At 37.4% G+C, this 19,358-nt stretch overlaps 1 protein-coding gene and 1 non-coding gene across 2 annotated transcripts; one reads left to right on the top strand and one right to left on the bottom strand.

Annotated features, from left to right (window-relative positions):
- The first annotated feature begins 1,040 nt into the window (after window positions 1-1,040).
- LOC145767724 (U6 spliceosomal RNA) lies at window positions 1,041-1,143 on the top strand. Its single transcript, XR_014288875.1, has one exon. It is a non-coding gene; the product is annotated as a U6 spliceosomal RNA (small nuclear RNA).
- Window positions 1,144-2,507: 1,364 nt separating this feature from the next.
- LOC145767130 (uncharacterized) lies at window positions 2,508-18,524 on the bottom strand. Its single transcript, XM_082578892.1, has 9 exons — window positions 18,146-18,524; window positions 17,358-17,541; window positions 15,334-15,441; window positions 11,235-11,379; window positions 8,399-8,551; window positions 6,916-7,077; window positions 5,867-5,980; window positions 3,854-3,959; window positions 2,508-2,761 (listed from the first exon to the last, which is right to left on the bottom strand). The coding sequence occupies exons 1-9, from the start codon at window positions 18,330-18,332 to the stop codon at window positions 2,682-2,684; spliced, it is 1,239 nt and encodes a 412-aa protein (XP_082435018.1). The 5' UTR covers window positions 18,333-18,524; the 3' UTR covers window positions 2,508-2,681.
- Between the last annotated feature and the right edge of the window lie 834 nt (window positions 18,525-19,358).

Below are 19,358 nucleotides of genomic sequence, written 5' to 3'. Positions count from 1 at the left end.
GCATTCTACTCATTATATGCACTACACCTTGTGTCGGAGATGTCAAACAAGTAAGCTGATAAATTGTAAAACAAATGATACATTAATTCGAGTCAGTCACAAGTCCATTTATTCCATGAACCGACATTGCATGGCAAAGCACATTTCTCAGCATGTTGTACCACAACGGTACACGGCAGAATGCAACATTTTCAATATAATGTATCTTCCTGCCGAATGCTGGGTGCTGCTTACGTTGGAAAGATGTAGATTGCTGGTAGTCTGCATTTGATCATCTTTCGGTATACCAGCAGCTTTTCTAAGAGTTTTAATCCAGAAAATAACAATTCTTCACTGGATCTGTATGTATTAATCCAGGGGTCACCAACCTTTTTTGCATGCGGGCCACTTTGGCACTAAGGAGAGCTGTGGCGGCCGCACTAATAAAATGTTAGGTAGGTTGACTCTTATGCTAAAAAAAAACGCATTTCGTACCCAGTATCCAGCGTTACATGTTGTTCATATTTATGTTAGAATACCGCAGCAACAAAATTAATCGAACAACGCTACTGCCAGGCCAAGTTCCTTTTACAACACTTTTGACTTTTTTTTAACAATGCCTAATAAACGAGGCCACTTGTTTTGCGCACTTATAGCGAGGCAAGCGGTTTCATCAGAATATTCATCCCCAAGCAAGAGTGGTGTTGTCACTTCACTTCCAAAAGATATCTTGCAATTAACAATTTTAGTAAACAAGGAAATGTTTGACACATCGTAATACAGACAACAATAGTGACCTACAAACATATCACCGAAAAATAGGCTCCAATAACATGGAAAAAGAAACCAGGCACCATGAAACAAATGCTTGTAGAAATCACCCAAAAATCGTAATTTTATCGTAATTCATGAACAGTCTTCCCTTTAAAAAAGCAATGAGTTGGTTTTTTATCCTTTTTGTGAGAGTCTATAAAACCGTCTTTCTTTTGTTATAGACAACTGTCACTTGCAATGCTTATCAGCGTGGCAAGAATTTGTTGATTAATAACATTTTGCAGAACTTACTTCGGCAGTAGATATACTAAAATTGGAACGATGCAGAGAAGATTAGCATGGCCCCTGCGCAAGGATGACACGCGAAATCGTGAAGCGATCCATATTTCTTTAAAAAAAGAAGAAAAAAAACATTTTGCAGTACTAAGCTAAATATTTTGATAATACAACCAGAAAAAGTCTTTAAATTTATATATAATATTTTGCCAATTTATTATAAATTGAGTTGGCACACCAACCTATTTTGCCAACAAAAACTTGCATAAAGAAAACACTGGTCGTAAAACGCACACTATTGTTTACATGACATTTACAAACTTAAAATAAGCAACCCTATGCTCGACATTTTTGAAATTCGAAAACAGGCGTTTTAATCAACCACTGGGACAGTGTGGCTGGAAATCGCATTGGAATAACTTTAAGCAACCTCCACCTAGAACTATAATCTGATTGGTCGCTCGGTGGAATCGTATGCAAAGCGAAAATATGCTTCCCGAAAAGTATTTTTTGCCTTCGTGCTCTTTAACTCCTCAAGAAAAGTATTTTCGGTTATACTTGTACGCTGATACCTTCCGCGGGCCGCAGCGATACAGCGTGGCGGACCGCATGCGGCCCGCCATTTGGTGACCCCTGTATTAATCAATCAATTCGTTTGAATTGTCACACTCTGCCTTCGCCTTGAAACGCTGTTCTTGCCCGCTCGAAACAACCTCGCTCTGCTTTCAACGCATTGATCAACATGATGCCCTGATCAACTCGATGCAGCCTCAAAAGTTCCACCCCAAATTTTCTATATATTTTTTCTGGTAATTTAGTTTATTCGTGCTTCCGCTTCGATCTCTAGCCTCCCCGACCCAGCTGGGTGAAGTCTACCTCAACGTCTGGCTAGGGCACATCCGTGCTCGCCGGATCAAAGCCTACTCTTCTTCAGTAAGTATATAGGCCTAACATACACTCACCTATGTTTTTTCTTGATTAATCTACCCTCTGCTCCAGATTTTTATGTGAATTTTGTCTGCCACGAGAGCCAACTTTCTTCCTCGTAGAAGACCCAAAGTTTCTCCGCTCTACCTCCAAGCAGACCGGGTATAAGAGTCAAAAGTACCTGGACCGCAGTCGCGTGAAGGAGACGTGGGCGCCACCCGGCGGTCAATTATCACCAGTTCCAGCGTCCACACGCGACCGGTCGCAGGCCATCTTTCTGCATTGTGCAGAAAGAGCTTATCTCCCTGGCCTGGAAAATCTTAAACTAACCTTACTAAAAAGAATTTGTTTTCAAGAAAAATATTAAAAAATACTGTAACATCCCAAATGTTGGGGGGTACGTGCCCCCCATGCTCCCTAGACGCTCCACTACTGAATTTTTGGTATTCATTTTGAAATCTTTTGCGACTACAGCCTACGTAAACCGACATTTTATTTGCAACTTCATTTGCAGCGAATGGTAAGATATTTTTTAAGCATACAAAGTACCGTACCATACATTTTTTCTTCTTTTATTTGCATTGACAATTACATATAGTGAAATACTTGCTTTAGGCTTTCTTATTTGTAGTTCTTTGTCTTCTTTTTGGCGGGTTCACTTACTGTACTATTTTCGGCAACATTCTTTCTCTTTATTGACCCTGTAGCCTACTGCTTATGCTTCCTTATTTGTCGTTCTTTGTCTTCTTTTCGGCGGGTTCACTTATTGTACTATTTTCGGCAACGTGCTGTCTCTTTCTTGATCCTGTACAATATTTAAGAAATCATATAAGTTACAGCACTATTAATTGACAAGTGAATCAGTATTATAACTGCATGAATAAACATACTGTAAATTTATTGACTGTAAAAATGTTCAACCAAGTAACAAACTGTATTTTCCAGCAACCTTCTAAATTTTGTAAAATAGCGGGTAGGAGAGCTGAAAATATAAACTGCATTAGCTTCCTACTAACAGGGCGGGTCGATCCAGTTAGAAAAATTAAGAGGGATGGTCAGTTTCAGCAATACTATACAGTATAAACTAATGAATTTATTTTCACATGAGTTAGTTCAATCATAAACAGCTAAAAATCGATTTCGATCACCTGGCAGCTGGACCACCTTCACGTAAGCTTATTCTATTTGAATAAGCTTAACTGAAGATAATCTAGCTAGGTGCTAGCTAGCTGATCAAAATCAAGTTTTAGCTACGATGGAATTGCCTCGTGTGAAAATAAGTTCGTTTTTATAGCAAGACATGTAACCGAGTGGTTCATATCAAGCATTGTTGTGGGTTTGACACCTATCACTGTCAGAAGATATTTCATTTTCTTGCTATACAGTATAGACAGTTTTATTTTTGACCAGCAAAACACTATAAGCGCCTAAACTGCATCTCTCCTGTTAGCGAAATAAGGTGTGAGGCCTATATAGATACTTTGACAGTACTATGGTACAACATGCTACAACAATAGACAGCATTGAGTGATATACCGTGCACCATCTGAATGACAAATGTAGATTACATCCGACTAATCTTGTGTTTGCTCTTGAAAACACGTCAGTAAAGTTAGGCGTAGCCTAGCCTACTTAATGTGTTGAGGAGACGATAGCTCTTTCATATTTTTAACTGCTTACTAAGTAAAATGAGTATTAATTTCAGATTTTGGTGGATATGGTGTAGTCAGTATATTAGCATTGATACTTGTAGATATACAACCAGTTCTGTTCTATTTTTTTTTTAAATTTTGATATTGATTGAAGTTGTTTGTCAAAGACGTTTAGATTTTAGCTACTTTGGTTGAAGCATATTACGCTTAATTAATTTAAGGACTGCTGATGAATCCATGTCTACCTGAAATATCAGTGTGGCTGGAGTTTGAGTTTTCTGGATACTCTTTAGATGTTTGTGAATCATCAGATTGAGAAGTAATTGAGGTTAGATCTAGATCAGTTTCAACCTGCGGAATAGTAATAAGCTTTGAAAAGGGATAGGCGCTGCACAGGGCCGTGTGAGCACCATCATGCCCTTTCCCCGAAATCCACTAGTGGTCCTCTATGTTTAGTGATGGGGCCCCGTAAAAATATAAGAAGTTGTTAAGGGCTGCAAACTCTTTCAATAGAGGGAAAAATTTACATTCATCATTTTTGCTAAGTGTAATTAACTTTCAAGTTTTCTAGAAAACAATAGCCTAATAGGCTGGACCAGTGGTTCAGTGGGGTCCACGTTCCTTTAGGGGTTTGCGAAGCAATATGCTATTCTGGGACCGCAAAGCACTTTCGAAAAACGCTGTAAGTTTTTCTTAAACTTTTGGACTTGCTTGCAATATCTAAGTTAGCAAACTCCATATTTTCTTTTTCTTACGCAAGAGAGTCGCGTTTTCACGTCATCTTCATTACGGCAGATTGACCGATGGACAGCCTTTTTTGCTGATGAGATAGGCCTTATAGCAATTTGCATCTGCTTCCACTCATGGAGATGAAATTTACCATTACTTTTCCAACCTACATGGTCTTCAAAAATAGTTTCATCAATAACCCGTTTGGAACAAATGTTAGCAATCTTCCTTCGGAAGACAACTTAATTCAAAAAGTTTATTGATTTGATGAATGCTAGAGATGCAAAGCTTATTTTCTGAGGAATGTGTTGCGACTTGCGGTGGCTTATCCTGATATCGCAAAGATGGCACTAAAACTACTGATTTCCTTTCCAAGAACTTACGAATGTGAAATAGCACTTTCAACACTACTCGCTATCAAAACAAAAGCTCGAAACAGGATGAATGTAATGCGTAATGTGAAGGTCGCGTTCTGCAAAACACAACCTAACATGGAAGAACTGATAGCACCAAAGCAGGTGCACTCATCTTATTGACAAATCAATTTCTAATCGTGTGTAACAAATGAATGGTTAGGTTAATTAACGTTTTGGTGCAAATTTACCTTAATTTTATGGTGGACCGTGTGTCATTGAAAAAATTGCGAAGAAACCATTACACATATTTTTTGAAAAAGTTTGAGAACCACTGGGTAAGACTATGCCGACAATGCAGTAGGCTAGCGGATCTAAAAATAATTGGGAAAAGGTCGGAGTTTTTACAAAGCAAAAAGTATATGATAAATGGACAATACCAAACTTAATGACCAAAAAATGAATTTTCAAAGGGGTTGTGGGGGGCTTGCCCCAGGAAAATTTTAACAAATCTAATCTTGTTTTGGACCCTTTTGGAGCAAAAAAGATGCACACTTTGTTTGACTATAGGTCGCTATGTATATAACTAAAGTCATCAAACTAAAATCGGATTTAGGTAGAAGGTTTGCTACTTCAAAAAAGTCTCAATCACGACCATAAAAGGATTTTAATAATTTATTTTTTGAAAATTTATATAGCCTGGTGTGATATAGCCTTTCAGCAGGCTAGAATTCGAAAATACATGTGAGGTATACTGAGGTGTCCCCACCTTTACTTGTAGTATTTTCACAGCACATTTTACTTTATAGCCTATTTGCATTTGTTTTTACCGTCATTTCAACCTTACAAGCTATTTGAGTGCAGCTTGTTTGTGTCCGGTCAAGACAAAAAGTACCACCACTACAGCGTTGCTTTTCATTGACTGATACCGGCGAGTAGCTGGAGCACCGCTCTTTAACATATTGTGGCGCTAACGAGAGAGCTCTATTGTCAAAGTAGCAGATGCCTACCTCAGTGTATTTGCCCACGACAAACATGCAGCCAAGCCTAGTTATATCATTATTTTTGGTCCTGCATAATACAGTTTACTGTTCTAAACTTTTTGTGGGCTGAAAATAAACCGTTTGCAGAATAAAGCTATAAAAACTATGTCTAGTGCAGCAGGGCATGAATTACCTTGGTTGAAGGTGGGTTTTGTGAACTGGTCGTAGCTCTGGACGGATGTACTGTCTCGGAAACACGGAATTTTTTTTTCATTGATGTGTTTATGCCAAAGCGAATATCTTTTAACTGTGAAAGAGAGTAAGGTAAAGTACTGTATTGTATTGACGAAATGATTTTGTAGCCAATTGGTAGCCTGCAAAGAAAAATGCAATAACTCCTGCTTGAGCTTAGTCATTGCATTTTGTGCAATACTATTTTTTCATCAATAGGTTTGGTTACAGAATAAAAAGCTGTGGAACTGGATTTTAATGAAATTAACCCACTAGCCTATTTGTGGCCTATGCTCTAGTCCAGGGGTCACCAACCTTTTTTCTCTGAGGGCCGGATTGCTGCGAGATTAACAGCTGCGGGCCGGATGCAAAAAGATATACAACTATTTAGAATCTCCATTGGCTTGAATTGAGCAAAAAAATAACAAATTCAGCGGTGGAATAGCAAAGTTGTGATGAAAATCGAAAGGTTGCTGGAAAAGTTATCTCCTGTTGTGATAGCCTACACAACAGGACATCGTGTTCTTGAAAAAACATTACATCTTTCCAAATTTGGCCTTGGCTGTCCTCGTTTGTGGTGGCCTAATGATAAACAGCAACGTCAGTCCTTTACAAAAAGTTTGGTAACTTTTTTCCTAAACAGTTGTAGTGCATTTGTTACTTCCGCAGCACGTGGCGGGCCGGATGAAATCAGTTCGCGGCCGGTTCCGGCCCGCGGGCCGTAGTTTGGTGACCCCTGCTCTAGTCTATTGTCATTGTTTTGCATAAGAATGGTAAGCTTCTAGGATGATTATACGTGCAACTAATTACCAAATGTAATTATTAATTGGACCAAAATTTTCTGAAATTACAATTACACAACAAGAAAAAGTTTCAGTTACAATTACATGAAAATGTGTAATTAATTTACAATACTTCAGTACAATTACAGTCGTAATTGATCCAACTCTAATGTTTAGCTTGCATTTTAAAATATTATTTAACGCAATCTTCTTAGAATATTATCATTACCACATCCACAAATTCAACATAATCTTGCCATAGAATGTCATATTGTGCAACAGTGTTCCGTAATGTTTCATCTTCAAGTAATAAAGCAATCTGCTTGAAATGCTGACCTAACTCTTCTTGACTAACTTCTAGCTTTGAGTTATGCATGATGGAATTTCTTATCTGTGTAGCATATGTTAAAGAAAGGGTTCATTTCATTTCTAAACATCGCAATAGGCTACAAGGCGGCATACTAAATATAGCAGATGCCTAGAAAAGGGTGCTTGGTCAAATAAGACTAAGGATGTGAAATAAAAAGCCTAGACTAGAGTATAGGAATAGGCCACTGCAAGATGTAGATTGCTGGCTTTGCTGCTATTGGATTACCAGCAGACAAAAATATACATAGGCTACTACAGTGATATTAACCCTTTGTATTGTTGAACTGAATGCCGGGTCATATTCAACTATGGCGAGATGCTTTTCAGCACTTGGGACTAAGACATCTCATGCCATCTCTCTAAAAAAAAAAAATCCTCTATTGAGTGATGACTTTCTGGCCAAAATTTTTAACATCTGTAACAACAGAAAAAAAGGAAAACAACTTCTTTGTGATGCCTCCTTGCCTTGGTACCTTAAACCAAGACTTAATCTTTATATTATCGGCAGCAGTGGCCGAGTGGTTAGCTCGTTGGGCTCGCAGTCGAGAGCCTGCATATTCGACTCCAGCCGCCCGCACTTGCTGTTGTTTCTCTGGGCAAGAAACTTTACGATAATTGCCTCTACTCAGTGATCGATTTCGAGTAATGGGTAGTACCAAATTTAAGTCATAAGTAGAGTAGACAACGGGAAACAGACATTGCCGTCGGCTGCAGCGTGGGTCAGGTGTACGTCGGAAGGCGTACACCAATGCATAGCGCTCAAGTCCGCTTTCCCGCAATGCAGGGTAAAGATATAACAAACAAACAAACAAAAGACTTACCTGGGTTAATGGTTAATTTAGGCCTAAACTGACCTTTGCACTTGTATGACAATTATTGTACCCTAGGTTTTAAAAAGTTTGTACAAAAGTAAGATGACTAACTAAAAATGTGTTTTTGTTTTTTGATAGTTTGAGTATGTTGGAATTGTAGCTTATAGATGTCTTTCAAGTAAATGTGCTTTAAAAAACAAACTCATTGTTTAGTGGCACACGCTTTGTGTACGAATCTACAACACAATTTACGATAGCCTATCGTAGCCTACAGCACAGTTTCTTTTTCAAATATTTGAACACTTAAAAGCAAAAGTCTGTTCTATATTATTTTTTCGTCTCAACTAACCTTATATCCAAAGTTTGACGAAAAAAATTAAAAATTTCTTGACCAAGCTACTACACTTTAAATAATTTTATAGTAAGCTTAAACTTATTGTAAACCAGATTATACTTAATTATTATTAGTAAACCATATTTGCTTAATAAAATAAATGCTTAAACTGGAATGCTAAGTTTTATTGGACACACTTTTGTCACTTCATATATGTTTTTTGGGGAATTTATCTTCCGTTCAAAGTCGTTCATATTTAGCATAAGATTCAATAAAGCTGGCGTATCGAAATCTTCCACATTTCCTGGTTTGTCTTTTGGTCCATTTCTTTGACCTCTACTCATAAATGCCTGCACATAATACAGTTAATTAATTAACAAGTTTGGTCACATGTCGTTTTTAACGTTTGGCAGCTAGTTTTGTAATGAACCGATTGTTTGCTGTTGTGGTTATTTTTTAAGTTTTGTTGTTGCCACAACTTACCCCACTAAATCTAAATGGTAATAAATAAATCTGTAGGTGAGTGATCGCCAAACTGTCGGTCCAACCATGGTAGCCTACAACCCAAATGTAGGCCTATATTAGTGTAGGACATAGCCGTAGGAGATGGGGGGCAGTGGGGGGCGATCGCTCCCCTGCTGAAAGAAAAAACGTTGCGAATTTGGGCAAAGATGTCCAGTTATTTGGAAAAATCAATCTTACTATGATGTTTTGACATCTTACCAGTTTAGGAACTTTCCATAATTGTTATAATTTAAGCCAAACTGTCGGTACAACCATGGTCCAACCCAAATGTGCATTATAGAGCAGGAAGTGCGATCGCATTGTCAAACACTTCTTTTCGTCAAAAATTTGGGCGTTTTCTGACATCCACAAACTATTAGAAGTTATTGAAAGTGGATGACCATATCACCAAAATGAACTCGAGGTATCTATACGACCATATTTTTCTTCAAGGGACACTCTAAGTTGAGACAAATAATGGCATTGTCCTAAAAATACAGAGACCTTTAACCAAAGCCCTCATATATAAAATGAAGCAGCGCCTTGATGAAGCACACTTGATGGTATGTGATAGTATGATGCGCCGTGATCGGAACACCATTTTTTGGAAAGGCAGGCGTAAATTTTTGAAATTTCTAATTCGTGTGATGTTTGTCAGAAATTTATGCCGAAAAATCAAAAAGAAACTTTAATTTAACATGCCAAAGGTGGTAAAACACCGTTTGAAAAATTGGTGTCGATATTTATTATTATTAAACAGAAAACTACTTATTGCTTGTTACTTTAATTTTTTTTATGAAGTTGACGTATTACCGAACTTAACTAGTTGTCAAGTGATTGCATGTTTGAAGAAATCGTTTGCTCGCTATAGTATACCTAAATGTGTAATAAGCAACTCTGGTACTCAATTTACATCCTATGACGTTCTTAAATTTACAAAGGAAAGGGGTAGGCTATCACACATAACACCTTATCTTCTGGACACCAACAAAGTAATGGGAAACATGAAGCGTCTGTGAAAATTGTAAAAAAAAATTGATTAAAAAAGGTATTTGTGACAATTCAGACCCTTGTTTGGCATTTCTTCAATTTGAAATACTGTACTCCTCAACAAAGTACAAATTGTAGTCCCGCTGAACTTGTGTTTGGTCGAGCAACTCGCTCTATCATTCCTTCTGTTAACTCTACCCAATGTACTTTTGATCCTTCGAAAAGGACGAACGATCAAAATTGGGTGAAGCAATTCTACGGTAAAAATGCAGAAGATTTAGGTTAACTGTCCTTTATTCAAATCAACGTGTACATTTCCAACATTCGGATAAGCCTGGCTGGTTTAAAGGAACTATAAACAATTATTTTCGTACATATTTAATCATCTCAAGTGATGGTGATTGTGAAGAAACTTTCATGAATCATCGTATATTGCTATCCACTACCAGAAACCCACTCATATTTGAACTACTGGGACAAAGAATAATTGTTAAATAAAACCAAAATTCTTCTAAACGCCTATTAGTTATGCACTTCAGGTCACTATCGTTTGTAAAGCTGAAATATAATGTGTTAACGTGTCCTACAATCAAAAATGCGAAAAACGTCTGCTCTCTACATAATCAATTGCGCCGAAATAATTTTTGCAACAAATTATGCACCACTGCAAACGTTCCCACTGCTACAAGTAGTCTAATAGGCTACAGCTGCTGTTTCCCAAGCTTTTTTGGGCTACGGATCATTATTTCTCAATCCATCTTATTTTTCTCATTATTTCTCAAATCATTTTTTCATCGATTTTTCCACCCAGTCTGCATAGAAGGATAGTAAGTCCAAAACGAATGAAGAAAAAAATTCGAACATGAGTTTCACCTTTAATTTACAAATTGAAAAACATTAAATCACATTTGTGAACAAAAGGAGAGAGCATATACAGTATGACGTGTCAATTGTGGGTAGGTGGAACTAAAGATTGGTGACGCCAACAGTCACGGCGCCTACCAATTATGACATCACATACTCTACGTTGGTGGTTTACTTGTCGACATCCTTCTTTCTTAAGAATAGTGAATTACTTTATCAAAAAATATGAGGGGTACAAGCAATGCGATAAACATACGAAGCAACATTTAATACTATACATAACCCATCAAAACTTGAGGAGGTTTTCGCCTTCTCAGAGGACGCCCTCGGACAGGTTCTCTCTGCTGTTTCAACTGTTGTGGTTTGCAAGGCCTGGCGTATTGACTGGTTTTTAGTTTCTCTCACATAATTGGCCTAAATCTGACCGCGTTAAAAAAGTTTGCCAACCACCGCAAACGATAGATCAACTACTTTGCCTTGATATCTCAACTATGGATAAGTATATGCAACTGGTTTGATTTTTCTATTGTTGAAAATCACGACCACCAAAAATAAAATGGTTAATCTCAAAGCCTACATGACCAAAAATACACAAGCTGTAAAACAAAATGTAATAACTCAGTTTAAAAACGCATGGAAAATTAAAACAAAATATTGGAATTGAGGTATTCTCACCCTGCCAAATTCCCAAAGTCCTTCATTCGATATCCATTTATGCGGCTTACACATTTTAAGGATTACATCATCTCCTGGATAACGTCGGAAACCATTGCTATGGTAATGGCTTCGAATGTCGTAATTCCACTTGTTTAGGATTTCCCTGTTTTTATTAAAAGCAGAACCTAACTGTCCAGAAATTTGCAATATAAAAATGCATTTGTTAGATTAAAAATAATAAAATAACGTGGCATTGAATTGCATTGAGTTGAGTGTGTATTTTATTTTTACATTATGCAACCAGACTCTTAACTTGGTCAAGCCGAGCAGTGAAGAGCTTTTATTGAAAACCGCTTACGCATGTTATGATAGGAGGAGAACATTAATAAAGATTGGAACCACTGGCATAAGTACTAGATGTAAAACAAGAAAGTAGTGTCATAGGAGAAGTGTAAACTCAAAGATTGACAGCGAGAAATTGATTCAGAGGACGCATGAATTTCAAGCTGATTTGCTAAACCGCTTCAAAATCCTGAAAAGTGACGTCAAGTATTTTGATGAAAAGGCAAAACAATTGAACAGTATTATTCAAGAAAGTTGGATAAATAGTCAAAAACCAAGGGGAAGAGAAGCTCAACCAGAGACGCTTAAGAAACGCATTGACATGGTGAAAGAAAGATCTAAAAACACGAAATACTACGAGTTGTGCAAGAACCTAAAAAAGAAAATTAAACAAGACCAGAGAAAATTCATAGTAGCTACCCTAAAGGTAAAAAATCTATTGTGACAGGCAAGGGATTGAAAAAATGCAAAACTATAAACAACAGATGGAAACTAAGCGTTGATTCCAGCTGTGAAGAATAAAAATGGTTTAGAAACATTAAACAGAGAAACGATAAATGAAAGATGTGCTTGATTCCACCAGACTTTGAACAAAGATCAATTACAACAACTTGTGGCAACAAACTATTCTAACTTTAAAATGCGAAGTCGAAAAAGCAAGCAAACAGATAAAAAATGGAAAACCACCTGGAGAAGACCCCATCGTAATCAAAATAAATAAAACATGGTCGAGGTCCTTCTTGAAAAGGTATGTGACTTAGGAGCAAAATGGTTAGAACGCCTTGTTAATCTGATCAAATAATAAAGAGCCCAAAATGTAGATACTAAACTCATGTTCAACAAACGTTTCGAAAACTATACTGTCTTCATCTTCAGTGCCATAAATGTAAGCAAACCCTAATGCCGCATAGTTTTAAATTGAATTCTGACTGACGTCATAAGAATTAATGTTTTGTTTGTCGTATCCAGGCTTACACCTGGTGGTTGAAGATTTAGATTAAGTGGACGGGAAGGAAGCCAATCTTCGTGTCCACCGTCAGGCATGCCTTTAAGTGTCCTGCCACAGACACAGCTGCGTGCTCTTGAGCGGTGTCGAACCGACGCCCTTTCGATTGCCGTTCCAGGGCTCTCACCAGTCGGCTATGCAGCTATTATGACTGTGGGGCCATTTTTATTTTGACCTAAAAAAATTTTTTTTGACTTTATTTTTATCAAATTTTGACTTTATTTTGAACTAACGAAATTGCGTATTTGTAGAGGGCACCGTTCTTCCTTGAATTGATACCAGCTATTCAAACATGATATTTTGTCGATTTCAGACCCAAACGTAATATGTTGTCGAAAGTCAAGGTGTTTTATGGATTATAAAAAGTGCATCGTGTTTTTGGCGATAGGAAAATCTCCACAAATCTGTCTAACTTTTGCTGAAGACGATTTAGCTTGCTTAAGCATTTTGCATTACAGAATGTCAGTAGGCTATTCCTAGCTATTTCTAGCTATTCCTAAAATCCAAACTGTTGATCTTCGAAAAGACCACGTTTGTGAGAAGGGTGTGTTTTATAAAAATTATTTAAATACGTAACAATGAATAAACAATAGACAATTTGCGATAAAAGTTACTGCTCAATGCTCATCCAAATGGGCATTGTGACATTTTTTCTGCTTTAATGGGTTAATATGGTTTAATTATGTCGCAGTTCTTGATTTACAATGCTTCCACGAGGATTTTGACAAAAATTACTCTCAAGAAACACAAAAAGTTTGTCAAAAGCGATAATTTGACAACTTTCACAACTTGACTTTCACAACTTGACAACTTTCACAACTTGACTTTATTGAAAATTGTGACTTTATTGTCAATTTTGACTTTATTTTGACCTATAAACTTCTTAGAAACAGTCCCCTATAGATGTTGAAAACAACTTCATTCTTTGATTCGTGGATAGACGAGGTCCTGAAATTTTTTTAACTTTATTGACTTTTGCGGGCCCTAATGATGAGTGAAAAAGCGTAATAGAACTTAAGTTGTTATGAAATGATAAGTAACAGAAGTCAAGTGTTTAATGAAGCTTTCAAACTTTAAGTTGTAAAACTCTTGCATGAAGGACTGAAGGTCACTGGGAAATCACCCGAACGAAGCAGATGGCACGCAGATACGTATGCTGGTGGCCGAAGTCAAACAAAAGCATTGAAGAAATATAATTGTTTCGAGGAGTACGTTTTCTGCGCTTGTAAAGTGTAGTCACACTTTGCAAAAGCCGTAAGGAAACTTTACACATAAAACATAACAAACAGCCATTGTAACTGAATAATTAGACTAAACAATAACCGCAAGAATAAGCGCTGGGAAATGGAGTCAAAACTAGATGACACTTCCAGTGATTAATCCTGTTACAAAGTAAGGTGTGTTACCAACATTTCTGTTTAGTGCATTTACAATACAGTAGCCTAGCATACTAGTGCAACAGCCTACCACCTTCGCGCCCCCTTTGGAGAATCTTCACATTCCTCAAGGGGGGCGCGCCCCCCAATTTAAGAACCACTGGCTACACAATGCATAAATGGGAAATAGCATCTTTTTCTCGTGTGATTATGGTGCTGAAAACAGCACGCAGACCACATCATCAATGATTGCAGCATCTTCAATTTACTGAAAGGAGTGGAAGGTCTGAGTGTCTTTTTAGATGATGAAACCAAGAACTGTCTGCTCTCTAAAAGCCTTCATGTGTAGTTTAGAAACATTGTAAACTATCAGGTGGTAAAAAGATAACTCTCGAACCCAAAAGCACAAAGAAAGAAGAAAACGTAGGCAGTGCTGTACGTTGACGGCGTCAACTTTTTGTTGACGCTGAGGATAGCACCGTCAGTTTATTTTTTAGTTGACGGAAGTGATAGCGCTGTCAATTATTTTGCGTCAAGCGCTATGCGTCATTTTTTGTTTTCATGGAAAATCTCCTTTTCACAATGAGAGTTTCACAATGTAGCCTATTCTGGGCAGCGCGACTCATCCGAATTACCGGCTTTCGCGTTAGTTGGAATGGCTCCCTGGAAATACAAGCGGAAGAAGTTCGCCAAATGGTGATCACTCATATCGTGAGCACTATCGAGAACGAGGGATCAGAGAGAGAAAGCGAAACACCAATGAATGTCATTGCGGAGGTTGAAGAAACTTTATTTCAAGAGCTCTATGCCCCTAAAAAGAGCGATGTTGGTGCAGTGGACCTCGTTAAAATAAGATTTATATATTATGCTAAGCCATCACAACACGCTTGGAACAGTGAGGATACCTTTCCGATTAAACGTTTTCAAGACTTATTTTTAAAATACAACACAGCAATACCATTCAGCGCTGCTGTGGGACGCATGTTTTCGCTTAGAAAGGACATTATGCGTCCCAAACGCAGCAGATTGTCAGACAAACGTTTTGAAATGCTTGTGTTTCTACAAAGAAAGTTTAGTGAGACCCTGGATAAAATAGCGCTGACGCTGTCAATTTCTTTGAGAGCTGACGCAGTACTTTACGCCGTAAAGTTTTTAGGCAATTCGTGCTGACGCTGACGCGTCAATTTATTTCATTGACTCGTACAACACTGAACATAGGTGATATACAACAACATACAACGTATCAGACGACGATGGCTATATTCTACTAATCAAGAAGTCTGCAATGAAAACGTTATTCCACGTTAACCCGACGTTTATTATCCGCGTACCGTATGTGACTACTTTTAGATTTGTAATAAATGTATTGGAATAGATAATAATGAAAACTCACTTGTCCAAAAGTTTTGGTATTCTGTCTGTCTCATGCTTTCTAAGGCAATCTCTGTGAACCTTCTTTATTGTATCATCAATCAGTGGTCTTACGTAACTGGAAACCAACCTGACATAGAACAAAAGTAGCCTGTAGGCTACAAAAATAGGATAGTACAATAAACAATTTAAAAAATCCCTAAAAAATAACTTTAATCTACAATAAACTTAAATTTATTAATTTATTGTGATACTCTCTGCTTAATAAACAATTTAAAATTTGCAAAAATATTGGATCTTCCACACAAAGGTTATGATATAAAGGCAAATAAGAATAATAATCTACTGGGCTATAATATTTTATGGTAAATCGATCGTAGGTTAGATGTAACAGTTGTTAATTTTCATTTAGGCCTACCACTAAAACATGTTTATCTGCTTTAATCAATTAATAATTTTATTTTTAGAATAACGAGAGTAGGAGAGTTTATAATAGCAGTGGTGAAAGTAAGCCGAACGGTCCGGAACAGCGTTCCAATAAAAGAATTATTGCCGGTACGGCGTACCGATAAAAATATTTTTTTTTTTTAGATTTGACTAAAGCAGAGTTAAACACAATCTGGTGCCCAACGCTTCAAAGAGACTTTAAAAATTTCACTTTAATGACGGTATGCAACCTAGACACTTGAAATTGGACAAATTTTCTGAACACAAAGAATCATGAAGGCCCACTGTGCATGAGGCCGTCCACGAACATAAGGAAACTCAGATCACCGAGCAAGAAAAAAATCGTCAAAATGGACAGAAATCCTTCATTATCACAGGGGACAGGGTTTACGTCACCGTAGCGGCCGTGCCTGACTGGTTGGTTGGTTTTGAATCTTTATCCTGGGACTGACAAAGCCTTGATAGGTTATTTCGGTTATAGGCGAATTCTTCGTAAAGCAATTCTTCGTAAGCAATTCTTCGTAAAACAATTGTTCGTAAACAGTTGTTGGTGAAATGAAATCCGTAAAAGAATTTTTCGTAAAGCATTTCTTCGTATACATCAAATCTCCATTGCATGCACGAATAAATGCTTTGGGAAGAATTGTGTTACAAAGAATTAACTTTACGAAGAATTGTTTTACGAAAAATTGCTAACGAATAATTGCTTTGCGAAGAACTGTTTACGAAGAAAACGTCGGACACCGTTATTTCAGGTAGTTTCGCATACTTGTAGAGGCTCTTGACGCAGGGCCGGTTACAAAGATTGGCAGAGTGAAGTTTTTCGATTGTTGAAGTCTTGTTGCCGGGGAATTATTCCATTCACTAGGTGCTGCTGAATGGATAGCAGTCTTGAAATGCGTTGCTCAAGCGCACACCCCGAGAGCTAAACTAGCGCCCCGTGATCTTGAGCCCGGTGCGTAACCATTGAGCTAACGGAGCGGACGCCTGTCACGCATTGGACCTTTTAGCTATAGAAGAGCCTGCAAATCACGTACGTCTGAATTACAATCTTTTTTTCGAAGTAGCCTACTGCCATAGACTATAATCTGAAATCTCAATCATTCACTCGCATTCTTACTCAAACATTCCCTCAATCCCTGCGAAAAAAAATGTTTCGGATTCCCAAACCAATTTGTAACCCTTACTCGACACCAGACTATAGAAATGTTCCTCTGTTTAGTTTCTGTGAATGTTAGTATTGATACCACTGCAGCGCAGTGCATTTTTGCTAGTTGATCTGATGTCGCTTGGTTTGCTTGAATAACTTGGTGGAGGATTTCAGTGATATGGTAAAGAGTTGATTTCATACAATGAGATCAAGACGTGAGCTGTTTGACGTTTGCACGGTTTTAAATTTTGGTTTAATAACCTAATCGGCGTTTATTTTGCACTTCGAAAGTTATTGGTTTATAAATTAAGTATTTCCAAAACTAGACTTACTCTTTTTTGCTTGTTACAAAAAGGTTGGAATGTCGGCAGGTGATTAAGAAATGGCAGGATCGTTTCGGTAAGAAAAATATTCTACTTTCACCACTGCCTACTAGACAGTGAACATACCTCAACGCTAATACTACCTTTATCCAATTTTCAATTTCGTTCTCATTTCCAAAAACATTGAGTAGGTCTAGTCTTTGTTTTTCAGAAGAAGCAGTTCCCTGACTGATCTTTCTTTTTGTGGCTTGTGTTTTTTGTGGTCCCTCTTTTAAACGTTTGTTCTTATTGTCCTGAGTAGGCCCAAATGCTGCAAAAGTTTGGAAACGCATTACGAGATAAGGAATGTTGTTAAAAGATAACTAAACATTGTCGTGCAGGTTAAAACATACAGTAGGCTACAAAAACAGGCTCACGAAAAAAGTGTGAAAGAGCTTTTGTGTATTGTATAGTGCAGTGGTCGGGAACCTTTTTGAGTAAGAGAGCCATTAAAGCTACATTTTTGGAAATACGTATATTTCCGTGAGAGCCATAGGTTATACTGTAATGCTTTATCACTTAATACAATTAACACGTGGTGGCACCGAGGAAGTTTTGAAAGTGGGAACGCGTCTTTGCAAGAAGAGAAAAACAGTGGGAGTTTGGGGGTTCTCCACCACCAAAAAAAAATGAAAAATTACAATTAATTTGGTGCATTCTGAGCGTATTTTCAGCTTTAAATTGTAATGAAAAGTTAAGATAAAACTTTTGCGGTTTGCACTTTAGAAGATTGGATTTTTTTGCGAGCCAGATGCCGTCGTCAAAAAAGCCATATATAACTCGCGGGCCATAGGTTCCCGACCCCTGGTATAGTGACAAATATAACAAAATATAAATCAAGCGGTTCATTACACACAATGTTAACCACACTTTACCTTCTTCGGCTTGTTGTTGTGTTATTTCATTTTCGATATCCTCCACTCTTTCGCAAGAATTTCTCTCTTCACTTGGAAAATTGGTACTGCTGGATGAAACTGAGTTTGAACGCGTTCTGACCGAACGGGCAGAATTTTTCAAAGTTTGAAAGCCTTGTTTAAGGCTATTGAGCAATCTATTATACATTTCAATAGACTTTTAGTTTTTTTTTTTGGTTTGTTGATTATTTTTTTATTTTTTGCGTAGGCTAAATATTACTTGTAGCCAAACTAAACCAAGTTCATTGTATAAGAGTTTTCTTTTTATTCTATCTAGAAAAAAAATTAAAAAATGAACAAGCAGACACCAAAGAACTTTTGTTTGACCCTAGCAAACTGAATAGATATTTCTATTGAAAGTTCATATCATTTTTATAACAATTTACCATTGTGGTAATGATGTCATAAAGGAGTAAAAACAAAAATAAATGTTTTTAAGTTATTTTCGTCTTTTCATCACGCATTACACGGGCGTAGCCTTAGTAGAGTAGCTGAGGTTTTTAGTGCCCGGGGTAATGACAGTTTTAACGCCGATTAATAACAACTAAGCATTGATGTAGCGTGACGTATTCGTTTTGGAGGGCACTCCAAAAGCACAAGTTCATTTCACATGAAAGTTTAACCTTAGGCAATTTTTGCTTTATAAAATTCTACATTTTATGAAATATTCAATAAACGTAGGCTATTTGAAATAGAACTTTTCCATTTTCGCCTTTCAAGTTATTTGAGCGATAACCTACGCACATACGAAAAAAAATCACAACAGATAAAAATGAAGACTTGCGTAATTCGGCAAGAAAGTTTTAAAAATCCAACTATAAACCTGTTGGCAGTACTTGGAAGCGAAGATTGTACTGTAGTTCAACGTCAGGTCATATTCAGTCTCTCCTATGGCTAAAAACTCCGATGCGTGACCAGCAGGCGCAGCCGCCACGATAACGTATAAAGCCTGCCACCGGGAATAATGCAGAATTCCGACGGTTTTGTCTATTGCGGTGCTTTTCCCCTTGTTTGATGATTTTGTAGAGTTCCATACTTGGAGACGGCGTAATGCACAGTGGGCCTCCACGAATCTCTATCTTCAGCAGGTTTTATCCAATATCTAATGTCTAAGTTGCATGATTTCAGTGATTTTTTTGGAGTGTCTTTGAAGCGCTTCCTGGTAGTAGCCTAT

This window comes from Aplidium turbinatum, chromosome 3, assembly GCF_918807975.1.
Source record: "Aplidium turbinatum chromosome 3, kaAplTurb1.1, whole genome shotgun sequence".
Taxonomy (NCBI): Eukaryota; Metazoa; Chordata; class Ascidiacea; order Aplousobranchia; family Polyclinidae; genus Aplidium; species Aplidium turbinatum.
This window is presented reverse-complemented; position numbering and strand designations above follow the sequence as displayed.

Excerpts from the sequence above, each read along its gene's own strand:
- LOC145767130 (XM_082578892.1), bottom strand. The coding sequence starts at position 18,332 with ATGTATAATAGATTGCTCAATAGCCTTAAACAAGGCTTTCAAACTTTG. Across the intron at positions 15,442-17,357 it reads AAGGTAGTATTAGCGTTGAG|GTTGGTTTCCAGTTACGTAA; the intron begins GTATGTTCACTG and ends GTTCTATGTCAG. Across the intron at positions 8,552-11,234 it reads GACTTTGGGAATTTGGCAGG|GCATTTATGAGTAGAGGTCA; the intron begins GTGAGAATACCT and ends TATTATGTGCAG.